The sequence below is a fragment of the Dipodomys merriami genome, unplaced genomic scaffold, assembly GCF_024711535.1.
Source record: "Dipodomys merriami isolate MVZ:Mamm:240054 unplaced genomic scaffold, mDipMer1.0.p SCAF_368, whole genome shotgun sequence".
In the NCBI taxonomy this organism is placed as follows: Eukaryota; Metazoa; Chordata; class Mammalia; order Rodentia; family Heteromyidae; genus Dipodomys; species Dipodomys merriami.
This window is the reverse complement of record NW_027205248.1, coordinates 1,057,782-1,074,439: the sequence shown is the minus strand read 5'-3', so window position 1 is coordinate 1,074,439 and position 16,658 is coordinate 1,057,782. Positions and strand designations below refer to the sequence as shown.

Genomic DNA, 16,658 nt, shown 5'->3' with positions numbered 1-16,658 from the left:
AGATCCTGGGTTTGGGGAGGGCATGGCTGGGGAGGGGAAGGGAGGGGGGGAGGGCTGAGGACCTGGCTGCTGGGGGGGGAGAGGGGCCTCCCCTGTGGATTCCCACTGCCTGCCCATCTGGCCTCCTTGCTGGGGCACCAGGCCTGCCCCCCCAGTCCTGCCCTGCAGAGCGGGGGTCTGGGGTGCTGACCCAGGAGGGCCCCCCCGCCCCCCCCCGCCCCCCCAGTCCTGCCCTGCAGAGCGGGGGGAGGCCGGGGTGCTGACCCAGGAGGGACCCCCCCCGCCCTCCCCCCCCCTGGCACCCCCCCCCCTGCGCTGGGAGAGAACTGGCGGAGGAGCTTCCTGTACTGAACTGCCTCTCATTCCATTTCCACGCGGCCGGCCTCCCGGGGGTCCCCGCTCCAGGCCTGGGCCGCCTCCCGGGGGTCCCCGCTCCAGGCCTGGGCCGCCTCCCGGGGGTCCCCGCTCCAGGCCTGGGCCGCCTCCCCGTGATCCCCGCTCCAGGCCTGGGCCGCCTCCCCGTGATCCCCGCTCCAGGCCTGGGCTGACTCCCCGTGATCCCCGCTCCAGGCCTGGGCCGCCTCCCCGTGATCCCCGCTCCAGGCCTGGGCCGCCTCCCGGGGGTCCCCGCTCCAGGCCTGGGCTGCCTCCCGGGGGTCCCCGCTCCAGGCCTGGGCCGCCTCCCCGTGATCCCTGCTCCAGGCCTGGGCCGCCTCCCGGGGGTCCCGCTCCAGGCCTGGGCCGCCTCCCCGTGATCCCCGCTCCAGGCCTGGGCCGCCTCCCCGTGATCCCCGCTCCAGGCCTGGGCCGCCTCCCCGTGATCCCCGCTCCAGGCCTGGGCCGCCTCCCCGTGATCCCCGCTCCAGGCCTGGGCTGCCTCCCCGTGATCCCCGCTCCAGGCCTGGGCCGCCTCCCGTGATCCCCGCTCCAGGCCTGGGCCACCTCCCGTGATCCCCGCTCCAGGCCTGGGCCGCCTCCCCGTGATCCCCACTCCAGGCCTGGGCCGCCTCCCGGGGGTCCCCGCTCCAGCCTGGGCTGCCTCCCGTGATCCCCGCTCCAGGCCTGGGCGGCCTCCCCGTGATCCCCACTCCAGGCCTGGGCCGCCTCCGGGGATCCCCGCTCCAGGCCTGGGCCGCCTCCCCGTGATCCCCACTCCAGGCCTGGGCCGCCGTCCCGGGGATCCCCGCTCCAGGCCTGGGCCGCCTCCCCGTGATCCCCGCTCCAGGCCTGGGCTGCCTCCCCGTGATCCCCGCTCCAGGCCTGGGCGGCGCCCGCCCGTGGGCACGGGGGAGTCATGGGCGTCCCAGGGCCTCGGACGCCCTGACCTCCACTCCCCATCAGCAGTGCAGCCACCTGCCGCTGTTTTCTCTCATCTGGGGGGCAGTCCCCAGAGGGGAAGCCGAGGAGGCCGCGGGTTGACAACCCGTCTGTCAGTCCATGGCCACCATGTTCAGAGGAGAAAAACAAAACAAAACCTATCAACACCCCCCCCCCCAGCTCAGGTCGGGGAGGTTCAGCTGGGGTCTGCGGAGTCGAGGACCCCGGGACCAATGAGATCCGATGAGTTAAAAACCCCACAAAACCCCGTGCGGAACCAACCGAGCGGTCTGGACGCGGGGCGGGGTCCAGCCCTCGGCCCCAGGAGCCGCGGGGGCTGGGCTGGCTCCCTCCACCTGAGCCGTGGGCTGTATGGCAGGGGACTCCGGGCGGGCCTGGGCTTCCCGCCCAGGCCACGCCTCCCAGGGCCGGCTCCAGTCTGCTGACTTTGGGGGCCGGGGTCATGGGTCGGCACGCTGACCCTTCGAACAGCGCACACACAACCCAGGCTGAGCGGCACGGAGACTCAAGGTCACCGGGAAAGGCATCTCTGGCCTGTGGGGCCCACATGAGGACAGCCTCCGCTCAGTGTCTCTCTGCTCCCAGCCTGCTGTAAAAACCTCTGACCCTGGCGGGATGGGGCGCAAGCCCCTGGGAACGGTCCTGGGCCCGGCCCTGCGGGTGGCCTCCCTCCCGAGCCGGGGGGGGGGGGGGCTGAGGGGGCCAGGCCTCCTGCCCCCCGCTGGACCCCTCCCCCACCTCCTCCCCATCCCCGCCCCCGCCCCCCTGCCCACTCCCCACGCAGAAGCCCACGGGCCATGTAACAGGAGCTAGCCCTTGGTCCTGTTCTCTCCCAGTGGCTCCTCAGCCGGTCAAGGTCGTGGTGAAGGACGGGCCGGCCGGAAGGCGGCTCAGGGGACTCGCCCCCCCCGCCCCCTCCCCCCCCCGCCCCCTCCTCCCCCGCCCCCTCCTCCCCTCACCCCCCCGCCCCCTCCTCCCCCCGCCCCCTCCCCCCCCCGCCCTCCCAGGAGCAGGCCAGCAAGCACAGCACACGGGACGGACGCAGCGCGTGGGGACACATGCACACCCGGGCCGGGCCCCAGAGAGACCCCGGAGGTCGGGTGGGTGGGGTGGGGGCGCGTAGGGACGCAGAGGGATCACAGAAGCTGGGCGCGCGGTTGTGGGGGGCGGTCTTACCGTGGTGGGGGAGCATTGGGCATGGTCAGCTGGCTTTAAAGAAAGGCAGACAGAGAGAAGCTGTAATGAGTCTCCGGGCAGGGCGGCCGCGGCGCTGGGTCTCGGCTCACACAGGAGCAACGCGGTGGCAGGAGAGGGCACAGGAAACACGGGAAAAGAAAGACACAGGCGGGGCCGGCATGCGGGCCGGCGTGCGGGCCGCGGGAGGCCCCGAGCCCTGGGCCCGACCCGTCCCTGGCCGCGGCCTCCACGGGTGTGGCCGGGCTCCGTCCCGCGCTGACCTTTCGGTTCAGTTCCCGAGCCCTCAGCACCCAGGTCTGCGCCAGGCAGGCGGGGGCGGGGGGTGGGGTGGGCTACCCTCAGAGCCCGCCAGGCAGGAGGAGGCCCAGGGCCTTGGGCCTGGCCGCACTGGGGTTGGCTGGCTTCTGCATCCCGAAGGACCCCGCCCACAATGTGAGATCTCATCCGCGTCCCAGAAAGTTCTGGGCCTCTCTGCTGAGCTGGTCTGGGGGCAGCCCCGGGCTCCCCACTGGGAATCTTGGGAGCCGGCCCTCCCCGGGCTCAGGCCCTGACCACAGGCCCGGGGCGCTCTGCTCTCCAGGCCTCCCTCTCCACGCCCAGGTGTTGCCCGGCGGCCGGCTCTGGTTCTCTTTAACATACAGACAAGGGGACGTGAACAGGGAATTTTAGAGGGAGGGAGCTTGCACAATCAGACACCAGCCGAGGCCTGGAGATACTTTTTGGGGAGGGGTGGGAGGAGGGGGGGAGGGAAGGGCCATGGGAGGCCCAGCTCCCAGGACAGCCCTAGGATTTGCCTAGTGGGCCAATACTGAACATAGAGATGGACAGACAGACACACACACACACACTCATGCACACAACCGTACGAATGCACCTGCACCCCTTCCCCTTGACCATGGCCTAGACTTTCAGCTGCTTTCTGCCCTATCCAGGTGGTTAAGGGGGGGGCGGGAGGTGGCAGCATCCGGCCCAGGGCCAGCGAGACAGCAGGCCAGTTCTGGGGGCCACGCCCTGTGCCCCTCCCAGGCCCACCAGGAAAACCACTTCTAAGGACCCCGCTGCTGGGTCTTCTAGCTTCCTAAAACAACCTCTGGCTGGGGTGGGGGGGGGAGGAGGAGAGGGAGGAGGGAGAGGGGGAGGGGGAGGAGGAGAGGGAGGAGAGAGAGGAGGAGGAGGGGGAGGGGGAGGAGGGGGAGGGAGGAGGGAGAGGAGGGGGAGGGGGAAGAGGACAGGGAGGAGGGAGAGGAGGGGGAGGAGGGGAGGGAGGAGGGAGAGGAGGGGGAGGAGGGGAGGGAGGGGAGGGAGAGGGGGGGAGGGGGAGGAGGGGTAAGGAGGAGGAGCCCTCAACCACAGGCTCAAGCTGAGGTGAGACCGGGTATCATCGGCCGCCACACGGATGCTCAGACCGCCAGGATGGCCTTCCTGGAGGAAGAGCAGCCGGTGCTCAACCAACCCACCAAGTAGCTAACAACTAACAGCTCAGTGAGGGAGTGAGCGAAGCCTGTGAGCCGCGTCACAGCACGGGGGGGGGGGGGGGGGCCGGCGCCCAGGCACAAACACTGCCCCGTCCTCCCTCAGGCTGGCCCTGACGGTCTCTCCACCACGGGGACGCAGCTTCCTGCGTCCTCTTCCCACGTGAGCACCAGTTAGTGTGTCAGAATCGCCTCTGCCTGACACCTAGTAGCACCTGGTGGCCGGGGAGTCTGGGAAGGAGGCTGGGGTACGCCCCAGGGACACAGGGGTGTCCCGGTGGGGGAAAAGGGAGGTGGGTCACCCCCGAGACCGGCCGTCCTGACTCGTCTGCGTAACCAGAGCTGTCAGCTCGGGCCTCACCGGGCACCGCCGTCCAGGGCATAAATGGGAGCCGCAGGGAGGGTGGGCCTCCCTTCCAGGACCCCGTGGGCGGAGCGTTCCCCCCCCAGGCCTTGGCCTTGGCCTGTGCTGCGGCCCGGGCCCGGACAGAGTCAGGGACAGGGAGTCTGGGTCCCCAACGTGCCAGGGCCAGGGCATGCCGGGCTGGGGCGCCCGGGAGCCCCATGGAGGGCCGGGCCAGGCTGAGGCGGGCTCACCCCGCGGGGGGCTTGACGAGGGGTAGATGCCCAGACGCAGGGTGGAGCCGCTAAGATGGAGCAGGGCGTGCGGGGGGCAGGGCCCCCCAGGATGACAAGGGCAGGGCGTGGGGGGGCAGGGCCCCCCAGGATGACGAGGGCAGGGCGTGGGGGGGCAGGGCCCCCCAGGATGACAAGGGCAGGGCGTGCGGGGGGGCAGGGCCCCCCAGGATGACAAGGGCAGGGCGTGGGGGGGGGGCAGGCCCCCCAGGATGACAAGGGCAGGGCGTGGGGGGGCAGGCCCCCCAGGATGACAAGGGCAGGGCGTGGGGGGGCAGGGCCCCCCAGGATGACGAGGGCAGGGCGTGCGGGGGGGGCAGGGCCCCCCAGGATGAAGAGGGCAGGGTGTGCGGGGGGCAGGGCCCCCCAGGATGACGAGGGCAGGGCGTGGGGGGGCAGGGCCCCCCAGGATGACGAGGGCAGGGTGTGCGGGGGGGGCAGGGCCCCCAGGATGACAAGGGCAGGGCGTGCGGGGGGGCAGGGCCCCCCAGGATGAAGAGGGCAGGGCGTGCGGGGGGGCAGGGCCCCCCAGGATGACGAGGGCAGGGTGTGCGGGGGGGGCAGGGCCCCCCAGGATGACAAGGGCAGGGCGTGGGGGGGCAGGGCCCCCCAGGATGAAGAGGGCAGGGTGTGCGGGGGGGGCAGGGCCCCCCAGGATGACAAGGGCAGGGCGTGGGGGGGCAGGGCCCCCCAGGATGAAGAGGGCAGGGTGTGCGGGGGGGCAGGGCCCCCCAGGATGACGAGGGCAGGGCGTGCGGGGGGGCAGGGCCCCCCAGGATGACAAGGGCAGGGCGTGGGGGGGGCAGGGCCCCCCAGGATGACAAGGGCAGGGCGTGCGGGGGGGCAGGGCCCCCCAGGATGAAGAGGGCAGGGCGTGCGGGGGCAGGGCCCCCCAGGATGACGAGGGCAGGGTGTGCGGGGGGGGCAGGGCCCCCCAGGATGACAAGGGCAGGGTGTGCGGGGGGGGCAGGGCCCCCCAGGATGACGAGGGCAGGGCGTGCGGGGGGGGGCAGGGCCCCCCAGGATGACAAGGGCAGGGTGTGCGGGGGGGGGGGGCAGGGCCCCCCAGGATGACAAGGGCAGGGCGTGGGGGGGCAGGGCCCCCCAGGATGAAGAGGGCAGGGTGTGCGGGGGGGGGCAGGGCCCCCCAGGATGACAAGGGCGGGGGGATGGGGCTCTGGCTGAGTTTTCAGGGCTCAACGTTGAGAGTGAGCACACTCTGGAGAGCAAGGGGCCCTCTGGCCACGTGGAAGCCTCCCCTGGCCCTCCCCGCGGGTCCCCCGCCAGCCTGGCTCCCAGGTCGGCCTGTCAGGCTGAATGCCCGAGCCGGGCACACAGCCCTTCGCCTTTATCATTAGGGCCTGGCATTTGGGCTCGAGCCGGCCTGGACCCAAGCCTCCTCCTCCCTGCTTCGCTCACTGGTTGAGATGCATCTCGCTCCCTTTGTTGACCAAGCTGGCCTTGAACTACGCTCCTCTTGTTCTCCACCTCGGGAGTAGCTGTCCTTACGGGCAAGTCCCTGTGTCTCACCACAAAAGTTGCATCTAGAAAATGCTGAGGGCGAAGCATGGGGCAGGCCAGAAAGAGAAGGTTCCCACAGGGAAGAAGCAAATCCCTGGCGCTGCCTCTCGGCCACCAGCAACCCCAGGGCATTGCTGCCTGCCCTGTGCCGGCCGGGCCAGGCCTGCAGCGGCTCCAGGGCTGCGGGCAGAGGCCCAGGAGCCCGGCCTGCTCCCGTCCGGGGGCACCCGCTGGCGGGCTTCCTGACTCCAAGCCTAGACGTTATTTCCTTTTCCCAACCTCCCTCGGGCCTCCCTTTGTTCTTTCTGTTCAGGAGCCATCAGGAGACCATCTGAGGGAGAAATGGAAGTGTGGGAGAGAGGGACGTGGGTAATGGGCAAACCGTGCCTGATTCAGGAATGACAAGACAACAGAATAACCATCGCTCTGACGGCCCCTGAGAAGAAACGGACGGTAAGGTCTGGATGGACACGGGGAGGAGCAGGGCAGGGCTTGGTCTGGGACCGGCTCTGCGGCCGGGAAACCCCCCCCCGCTCCCCCCCCCCCCGCTCCCCCCCGTTTCCTCTAGCTAGCACCTGCAGCCTGGGAGGGAGAGATTTCTTTGTATGTCTGTCAAGTTCACAGGACAGTTCAGCGTTAAACGCTACAGATGCAAAAGTGAGTTGAAAGTAGACAACAAGGGCATGCGGGGGGCAGGTTCTTCCCTGACTGCCCCTTCCCACTGCTGGGTAACCACGCTGCCTGTGGAGATTTTTATCCCCGAGATCCCACAATGCGCATGCGTGTGCACACATGTGGGTATCTATACACACAGATGTGTGTAAATTCTTTCGAAACCACACGCTGGAGGCCAGGGCCTGAGCCCCGGGGGTCGGCGGGGGCTGCCTGAGCCCCGGGGGTCGGCAGTGGGGGGTGGGAGGCGGGGGCTGCTTGGTGGCGTGTCCCGTCTGCTGGGGGCTCTGCGCAGACAGCGACTCAGGAGGCTGAGATCTCAGGATCATGGTTCAAAGCCAGCCTGGGTAGGAAAGTCCATGAGACTCTCATCTCCAATAAGCCAGCAGAACAGCAGAAGTGGTGCTGTGGCTCAAATGGTAGAGTGCCAGCCTTGAGCCGAAGAGCTGAGGGACAGCGCCCAGGCCCTGAGTTCAAGCCCCACGACTGACCAAAAACAAAGTAACTTAAGGACTTACTAGAAGCCAAGCTGAGTGTGTGCGATCTCACACTCACACTCACACACACACGCACACGTGCACATACACGCATGCATGCGCACACACACATACACACGCACGCGCACACACACACACACACACACGCACGAGAGGACCCACAGTTCTCAGAGCAGGGAGCTGGGCTGTGGTCTCAGCCTGGGGCAGAGTCCAGCGGCCGGAAGGGAGGCCAGCGGGTGGGGGGCTGCTCGTCTTCCAGGGGGGCCGGGGGGGCAGAGGTTGCTCTCACTGTTCGGGAGGGTGGGTGCGGGGTGGAGGCGGGTCTCATGTATCTCAGCCCGAGACTCTAGCGCTGCATCTCCCCAGCGCTTCAGCCCCCCGAGACTCTAGCTTAGCTGCTGTCTCCCGCGCTGTGCAGCGCTTCGGCCCTCAGTTTACACAAATGTGATCAAATCTCTTAACGAAGGAAAAACAATGACAAAAAAAAAGGACACGACACATGGAGGACTAAGGGCAAGAGAGGGCTGGCCTGAGAGATGTGGACATGCCAGGGGACAGGAGCCGTGTGGGAGCCGGAAGAGCCGGAAGGAGCCGGAAGGAGCTGTACAGGAGGGCGGCTCTGGGAGGGGAAGGGCTGGGGTGCAGGGCCTGAGGCGGGGGGAGGGAGGGGGGCGCGTGGGGGAGGGGGTGGGGGAGGGGATGGGCCTGAGGCTAGGGGGGTATGGGGGAGGGGTGGGGAAGGGGGTGGGCCTGAGGTGGGGGGGAGGGGGAGGGGGTGGGGCAGGGGTTGGGGAGGGGGAGAGGGGAGGGGGTGGGGGTACCAGAGGGGTGCTGCCCGGTCTCTGTGGTGGGTTACTCAGGCCTGAGGCACTTAACACAGCCTACCCACGCGGGCTGCTGGTCAAACCTTTTTATTTCATTTTTGGTGCCAGTCCTGGGGCTTGACCTCAGGGCCTGTGTTCCATGCCTTAGCTTAAAGCTTGCACTGGGCTGGGAAGGTGGCTCAGTGGTAGAGCGCTGGCCTTGCATGCCTGAGGCCCTGGGTTCCATTCCTCAGCACCACATAAGCAAAAAGCAAAAAGCCGGGAAGTGGCGCTGTGGCTCAAGTGGTAGAGCGCTAGCCTTGAGCTGAAGAGCTGAGGGACAGCGCCCAGGCCCAGAGTTCAGGCCCCACGACCAGACCCCCCTCCAAAAGAAAAGCTCACACTCTTCACCATCTGAGCCACAGCTCCACTTTTTTGCTGGTGAATTGGAGATCAGAGTCATAGACTTTCCTGCCCAGGCTGGCTTTGAACCTCGAGCCTCAGACCTCAGCTTCCTGAGTGGCTGGGATGCCAGGCAGGCGGCCGGGGCTCTGGGCTTCCTGAGATTCTGTCAGTGTAGAGGCGGGCGGGCGGTGGTGTGGGGAAGGTAGGCTGCCGAGGCCTGGCCTGGGGGGGGGGGGGCTTGCAGAGCGAGTGGGAGGGAGAGGGGGCTGACGTGGGGGGGTGGGGGGGGGTGGGGTTGTAAGAGCCCCAGGGCCCGGAAGCCGCAGACCAGCCCTCATCTCCTCTCCTAGAGTCTCCAGAGCCCCCAGAGCGGCAGCCCTATACAGAGAGCCATGCAGGCGAGGGCACGGGAGAGGGGAGAAGGTGGGAAAACCAACACTGAAGAGGAGAGAGCCAGTCCCGACGTGAGCCACAGCCACGGAAAATCCCAACAAAGCAGTGAGAAAAGGCGTCATCAGAACCCAGGTACGCCACAAGGACAACACCCAAAAGAACAAGAGACGGAAATCAAAAAAGAAGGAGGTGGGGGGGGGGTGGTGGAGGAGATCAAAAAACAAAGGACGGATGGACTGACGGATGGACGGACGGACGGGAGGGGCGGGAAAGACGGCCGGGCCACAGACGCCGAGTACTTACGTGCACTTCGGTGATTGCTATATCAACAATGCTACCAACAACAATCAGGGCATCAAATGTATTCCATGCATCACAGAAATAGTGCTGCATGAGCCAGAGAAGCCAGGAGGAGAGAGGGGAGGGCAGGGAGGAGGGAAAGAAAAAAAAACAACAAAACAGCAGGGAGGGGGGATGAAAACAAAACAAGGCATGAAAGAGAGGAGAGAAGAGAAAAAAAAAATGAGAAGAAAGAGGTTACGAGGCATTCCAAACACTCTTACCACTCTACACAACTCTTGGCGGCTCAAACCTGGACAACCTGGTTTTCGCGGGGCGAAGAGGCCTGACAAAAGCGGGGTTAGTTCCGGGGGGCGCCGGAGGCCGCCTGCTCCCTCCGCTCCGGCCCGGCACAGCCGGGCGCAGCTGGCACAATCGGGAAAAAAAAAGGAGGACAAACTCCCACAAGGCGACGGTGGGCTCAATAAAAAGTGTGACTGGAGGCGGGTAAAAACAGGAAATTAAAAACAACAAGGACAGCGAACGACAACACAAAAGAAGGCAGAGAGAGGAGGGGAGACACGGCGGAGGAGGAGCGGGCGGGAGGGGGCTTCCCTGGGGGGTGGAGTAATACTCACATTAGTCTCACTGAGAATGACATCAATTATGCTCCCAATCACGATGAGGAAGTCAAAGACATTCCAGGGATCACTAAAGTAACCCTACATGAAGCGGGGAGGGGCAGGCAGGGCGGGGATTAAAAAGGAGTATTAGACAGACAAGAACAGAGCAGCAACATCACCACCAGAATCATTGTCCTGGCCTCGCGGGTGCGTGTGTGTGGTGGTGGTGGGGGGGTCGGGTCTCTGCTGGAAAGTTCCGGAGGGTTCCCCCCCCACTCCGGCCGGGAGCCCCGATGGAGGGCACAGAGTGGCGGGGACAGGTTGAGAGCACCCCATCCTGGCTGTCACGGTCTCCGTCTGGCAGGTCCATTCTGCCGCTCACCATCCTGGGCACTGGGCCGAGCCGGCCACGGGTGTGTGTGTGTGTGTGTGTGTGTGTGAATCAGGACCTGGCCAGCCTCAGCATCTCTTACACCTGTCGGGAGGCAGGGGGGTTGGGGAGAGGGTCCTGGGGTGTATACTGGAACCGATGTGGGTGACGGGCCACCCGAAGTGGGAAAAGCTACCCGAGACTTTGCGGCCTGGAGTGACAGCAGCAGAGCCGGCGGGGGATCTGTACACGGAAGGGGTCGCCCGATCCCACGGACACGGGGCTTCTTTGCTCTGTGTCATATTTAGAGGCACAGAGAGGCCCACGTTCACAAAAAGCTCTTTGGAGATTTTTGTGGTCAGCCCCGGAACAGGCCGGGCCCGGTGCCCCGGCCCACTGTCATCCCTGGCTGTCTGTCCCGCCGCCGACGGCCAGACAGGTTCGTCTTCTTTTTTTTTTTTTTTTTTTTTTTTTTTTTTTGTCGGTCGTGGGGCTTGAACTCTGGGCCTGGGCGCTGTCCCTCAGCTCTTCAGCTCAAGGCGAGCGCTCTACCACTTGAGCTACAGCGCCACTTCCGGTTTTCGGGTGGTTTATTGGAGATAGGAGTCTCACGGTCTCTCCTGCCCGGGCTGGCTTTGAACCGCGATCCTCAGATCTCAGCCTCCTGAGTAGCTAGGATTACAGGCGTGAGCCACCAGCGCCCGGCTAGGTTCGTCTTCTTTAAGAAAGGAACTGTGGCCCCCTGGCTTTCGAGGGAGTGTTCGGAGTGGGTGAGGCGAGGGGCAGCCCGAAGCCAGGGCTCTCTTGTTCACTTTCCAGAACTTTCTTTCTGGCCGTGCCGGAGCCTTTGAGGCAGACGGGGTGTGTGGGGTAGGGGGAGGATGGGGACTTTTCTCTCTAGTGAAGTCGCCTGCTGTGTGTGAGAAGCCATCGACTTCCTCCCAGGTTCTCAGACATCGCCCACAGAGCAGGAGAGAGCTGAACTTTGGGGGTTCAGCTGTGTGTGTGTGTGGGGGGGGGAGGAGTCGGGGGCGTAAAGACCCCTCAGCAGAGCTACGCATTTCTGTGTGCTCTCTAGATGCGCACGCCATCTTTGTGGGTGGAGATCCCAGAGGGAAGGGGAGAGAGGGTGAGGAAGAGAAGGGAGAGAAACGAGAAGACTAGGATCCTGCGCGCCAACCTAGAGAACGTGGCAACTCGATGTTATTGGGGGAGGGAGGGCGGGGGGGGGAGAGGCAGGAGGGGGAGGGCAGGGCTCAGGGAGGGAGGGCGATCTTCCCCGTCCACCAGAGACCTGAAACGAGATGGAGAGCGTGGCCACGTCCGCACCGCCGCTGAGAGAGGAGAGAGGGGGAGGGAGGAAGAAAGGCAGAGCAAAGGCTACGCGTTGAGCACCAGATGCACACAGTGTACACGGGGGAGGCTGAGGCGCGAAGGGGCTCCGTCCTCTCCCGGATCCGCACTTTGCCCTCCCCTGTCTGGCTCTCCTCCTCTGTGTGTGTGCAGACAGACAGGGCACGCACACAGTCTCCTCCACCATAGCTCTGCCCGTCCCCCCCCCCCCCCCCCCGACCCATCTGCACGGCTACACTGGGTCCTGGCTGCCGGGCTGTGCTGCTGGGGCTGTTGATGGACGTCTCTGTCTTCTGCAGAGCCTCAGAGGCTACAGAAGCCAAACCCATCGGTTCCCCGTGGCCGAGAAAGGACACTAGCCCGGCCGGAGGCAGGGGTGAGGAGGTGCGTCCGGGAGGGCAGGCAGGGTCCCTTCAAGCCTCGACCTTTCCCCTCTCCGCTCCACCAGCCCCTCCTCCCGCCCTCTCCACACCCCACCCCACCCACAAAGCCCGCGGCCGCCATTTTGGTGAGCAGTTTGTCCAAGGGAGACACCTGGCCAAGTCTTTGCCTGGGCGGGTTTGAGAGGAGTCGCGACCCTGGGAGCGTGAGCGTGGTGCGCTCTCTAACACACATCCCTCCCGTTTGATGGAAGCCATTGTTAACTGGGGGAAAGTAATACTTTTTTTCTTTTATAAAATCGGTTTGATCCAAGGCCTGTCACCCTTCTTTCTGCAGATGACAGAGCTTCAAATGTGGGGTGGTCAGGGCTGGGGAAAGGGCTCTCCGGAAGGTGGCAAACCAAACCTCTTACTGTCCAGTTCCACAGAGCCGCACAGGGTAGGGCACGGGGAATGAATGGGGCTCGCAGGGTGGAAGCCGTCCCCCCCTCGCCCAGTCCCATCGATCGGGTGGAATTCCTCCTCCAGATTCCCAGGCCTCTGAGACCAGGCCGGAGGGAGGGATGGTCTCTGCTCCGGCCCAGTATGGAGATGACATCAGGCTGACAATCATGCCTCTGGCCAGGAATCCCCCGTGCTGCTAACCACCCCCCTCGCACGGACTAGGGTGGGCAGAGCTGATACGGGTGTCAGTAAATCCTATCAGGAAGGAAAAATGGCCGCAAGAGCACTATAGGATGCCTTCTACACGCACAAGAACCGTGCGCTGTCTTCTGTCTTGGGAAATCATCGCGTTGAGAGGTCGGGCGGGGGGGGGGGATCCTCAGAGCAGCGTGGGCAGCAAATCAACTCTGCCATGGGGTGCCTGGGTGACCAGGCCGGCGAACCTGACGAGGGGCAAGGTTCATTTTGGCTCATCGTTTTGGAGGTTATAATCCACGGTCACGTGGCAGCCCGTGACGGTGGAGGAGGCCGTGGTGGTGGAGGAGGCCCGTTCACTTTGCAAGTTGGGAAATGAGGAGAAACAGGAGTCCCAGTATTTCCTTCGGGGCCTAACTTCCTCCCGCCAGGCCCCACCCCCAATGACCTCACTTCCTCCCATTAGGCCCCACCCCCATGACTTCACTTCCTCCCACCAGGCCCCACCCCATGACCTCACTTCCTCCCATTAGGCTCCACCCCCAATGGCCTAACTTCCTCTCACTAGGCCCCACCTCCTAAGGTCCCACCACCTCCCAGTAGACAGTCAAGATCCAAACAACAGCATTAATCTTGAGCAAATGGCCTCTCTGTGCCTCCGTTTTCCCACCTAGCAAACGGGGCAAATTGTAGGGTGAAGGTGGGGATTACACTGGGCCATAGAGAATGGTCGCTCTCCCAGGTAAGCGGGACCCAGGTTCAATTTGGACTGAGTAGAACAAGAAGCAAAGGAGAAGGGAAGAAGATGACGTTTCTAGAGTCTTCTGTCCACCCTCTCCCTAAGGCCCTCTGGCTGAAATCTGGCCGGCACTGTGGAGGTGTGGCACTGGGCAGGTCGTCATGGTGGTTTGGTTAGACTGGAGTCCACTGTGGTGCGCTGGGTTCTTAGCATTATGCACACGGAGAAGACTCCTCCTGGGGTCAAAGGCCGGGGGCTGGCCATGCTGCGGGCTGGGCCGGTGTCTCTGACCTGGAGCGCAGGATTGCTGCGGGTGACGCTGGAGTCACGTTCTCTGCACTTGGGTCCTGTCTTTCTTTGGCTCAGAGCAGAGCCGCAATGGTGTCGGGAGGACCGCGGTGGGCAGGAGCCGGGGCCGTGTGTGCCTTCATCCGTTCCCTAGGGCCGTGTCCTTCATTCTCAGGAATTTCAAGGTAGAAAGTGGCTTGGCTGCCATGGTTTTATTTCTCCGTGCGGCCCCTTCCTAACAGAGAGATGTGACGAACCCAAAGCCGCAAAGAACGGACCGGGAGCTCAGCGAAGCTCATCTCCCAGGCGGACCTGCTGGGACCAGGGAGCAGCAGGGGTGGAGCTGCTGGCCCTGGGGCAGGGAGGGAGAGCCCTGTGAACCCCACGCCCAGGCACCCGAGGTGAGGGCGGGCCTCAGGCCTTACAAGGCGGCAATCGAGGGGAACTAGAGCCGGCCCTCCCCTTCTCTGTGGGGATGGCTGGGCCAGTGGCGGGCCGGGTGTGGGGGGGTCGTCGGTGGCGGGGCGGGGTGTGGGGGGTCGTAGGTGGCGGGGTGGGGTGTGGGGGGTCGTAGGTGGTGGGGCGGGGTGTGGGGGGTCGTTGGTGGTGGGGCGGGGTGTGGGGGGTTGTTGGTGGTGGGGCGGGGTGTGGGGGGTCGTAGGTGGCGGGGTGGGGTGTGGGGGGTCGTAGGTGGCGGGGTGGGGTGTGGGGGGTCGTAGGTGGTGGGGTGGGGTGTGGGGGGTTGTTGGTGGTGGGGCGGGGTGTGGGGGGTCGTAGGTGGTGGGGTGGGGTGTGGGGGGTCGTTGGTAGTGGGGGCGGGGTGTGGGGGGTCGTAGGTGGTGGGGTGGGGTGTGGGGGGTCGTTGGTGGTGGGGTGGGGTGTGGGGGGTCGTAGGTGGTGGGGTGGGGTGTGGGGGGGTCGTTGGTGGTGGGGTGGGGTGTGGGGGGGTTGTTGTTGGTGGGGGCGGGGTGTGGGGGTTGTTGGTGGGGGCGGGGTGTGGGGGGTCGTTGGTGGTGGGGTGGGGTGTGGGGGGTCGTTGGTGGGGGCGGGGTGTGGGGGGTCGTTGGTGGTGGGGTGGGGTGTGGGGGGTCGTTGGTGGTGGGGTGGGGTGTGGGGGGTCGTTGGTGGTGGGGGTGGGGTGTGGGGGGTTGTTGGTGGTGGGGGTGGGGTGTGGGGGGGTCGTTGGTGGTGGGGTGGGGTGTGGGGGGTCGTTGGTGGTGGGGTGGGGTGTGGGGGGTCGTTGATGGTGGGGGTGGGGTGTGGGGGGTTGTTGGTGGTGGGGTGGGGTGTGGGGGGTTGTAGGTGGTGGGGTGGGGTGTGGGGGGTCGTTGGTGGGGGCGGGGTGTGGGGGGTCGTTGGTGGTGGGGTGGGGTGTGGGGGGTCGTTGGTGGTGGGGTGGGGTGTGGGGGGTCGTTGGTGGTGGGGTGGGGTGTGGGGGGTTGTTGGTGGTGGGGTGGGGTGTGGGGGGTTGTTGTTGGTGGGGTGGGGTGTGGGGGGGTTGTTGGTGGTGGGGTGGGGTGTGGGGGGTTGTTGGTGGTGGGGTGGGGTGTGGGGGGTTGTTGGTGGTGGGGTGGGGTGTGGGGGGTCGTAGGTGGTGGGGTGGGGTGTGGGGGGTTGTTGGTGGTGGGGTGGGGTGTGGGGGGGTCGTTGGTGGTGGGGTGGGGTGTGGGGGGGTCGTTGGTGGTGGGGGCCGCCTGTCCTGCACAACGGCATCTCCAGCCCCCGCCACCCATCCGTCCCCCGCCCCGTGCCCTCTGACCTCCGGTGGCGTCTGGGCAAAGGGTCAGGCATGACCTGGCGGGCCACGAGAGCCAGCAACCAGCCCTGCCTTTGGCGTGGAACGACCCCTCTCCCTGCTTCCACGGGGGTGCACGCAGGGTCTCACACCACGCCGTGCCTCGGTTTCCTCACCCGCAAAGCGGGAGTCTGTGGGTGTGACTTGCGGTGTTCCGCCACCTGAGCCGTGTGCCAGCCCGTTTTGTGCCGACGATGCCAGGTGCTGGGATACAGGCGGGCACCGCAGAGCCCGGCCTCATGGTGGAGATGGAATCTTGCCAGCTTCTTTTTGCCCCAGGGTGGCCTGGGATTGCAATCCCCTCCGGTCTCTGCCTAGATTAAAAGCTGCAGCCGCCTGGCCAGCCCCGGGGCTGCCTGCCGCGGAGACCGGCTGGCTCTTGTGCTTGGGACTGTCCTTCCTGTGTGTCCAGCCGGGTGCTGGGGTGGTGGGTGGGCTGGCGGTGCCCCGGGGCTGGAGGGGTGCGGCTCTGCCTCTGTCCCCTGGGACAGGGACACAGATGGGGGGCGCGGGGGGACTGGGGGGGACTGCCGCGTCCTTTCCCAGTGTGAGCAATTTCCACATTCGATAATTAAATGAAATCGCTGGCACCACCCTCCCCGCCCAGGGCTTTCTGCCAAGTCCTGTCGTTTGTTTTGATCACCGGTGGTCACTCCTGAAAGCTGTCAGGCAGCCGGGCAGGCAGGCAATCGATCATAATGTTGGTCTCGGGGTACAGGGGTACCACGTGGTGGCCCCGCCTGTCCCCCGCCCCGACAGCCCCCCCCACCGTGGGCACGCGGCAAACAAGCCATCATGGGAGCGCCGGGTCCCCATGAGCTGCCAGGAGACGGGGCTCGGCTGAGGGCTGCGCCTGGGCGGGCGGCCTCCAGGGGGCGCACTGGGCCCTGGGCAGGCTCGTGGAGGTGGCGCTGGCGCCCCCCACCCCTCCCACGGTGGGTGGCTGGGCTCGGGCTCATGGTCCTGGGGCGAGCGGGCAGCGCTGCCCACGGCCGTGTGGTGGCCTGTCCGTCCCGATGGCTTTTTTTCTTTTTGTTTTTGGTTGGTGGTGGGTCTTGAACTCTGGGCCTGGGCGCTGTCCCTCAGCTCTTCAGCTCAAGGTGAGCCACAGCATCAATTCTGGTTTTCTGGTGGTTCATGGGAGATCAGAGTCTCACGGATTTTCCTGCCCGGGCTGGCTTTGAACCGTGATCCTCAGATCTCAGCCTCCTGAATAGCTAGGATGACGGGCGTGAGCCACCGGTGCCCGGCCAGATGG

General features: G+C 65.9%; 1 protein-coding gene across 1 annotated transcript in view; it reads right to left on the bottom strand.

Annotated features, from left to right (window-relative positions):
* Nucleotides 1-359: 359 nt before the first annotated feature.
* The window catches only part of Cacna1c (calcium voltage-gated channel subunit alpha1 C), a 304,839-nt gene continuing 288,540 nt past the window's right edge, over nt 360-16,658 (bottom strand). The window contains exons 31-34 of the mRNA XM_069988882.1: nt 9,852-9,935; nt 9,238-9,321; nt 2,405-2,547; nt 360-693 (exon numbers count right to left, since the gene is read on the bottom strand). Coding sequence (XP_069844983.1) covers nt 360-693; nt 2,405-2,547; nt 9,238-9,321; nt 9,852-9,935 — 645 coding nt within the window. The remainder of the gene's footprint in view (nt 694-2,404; nt 2,548-9,237; nt 9,322-9,851; nt 9,936-16,658) is intronic.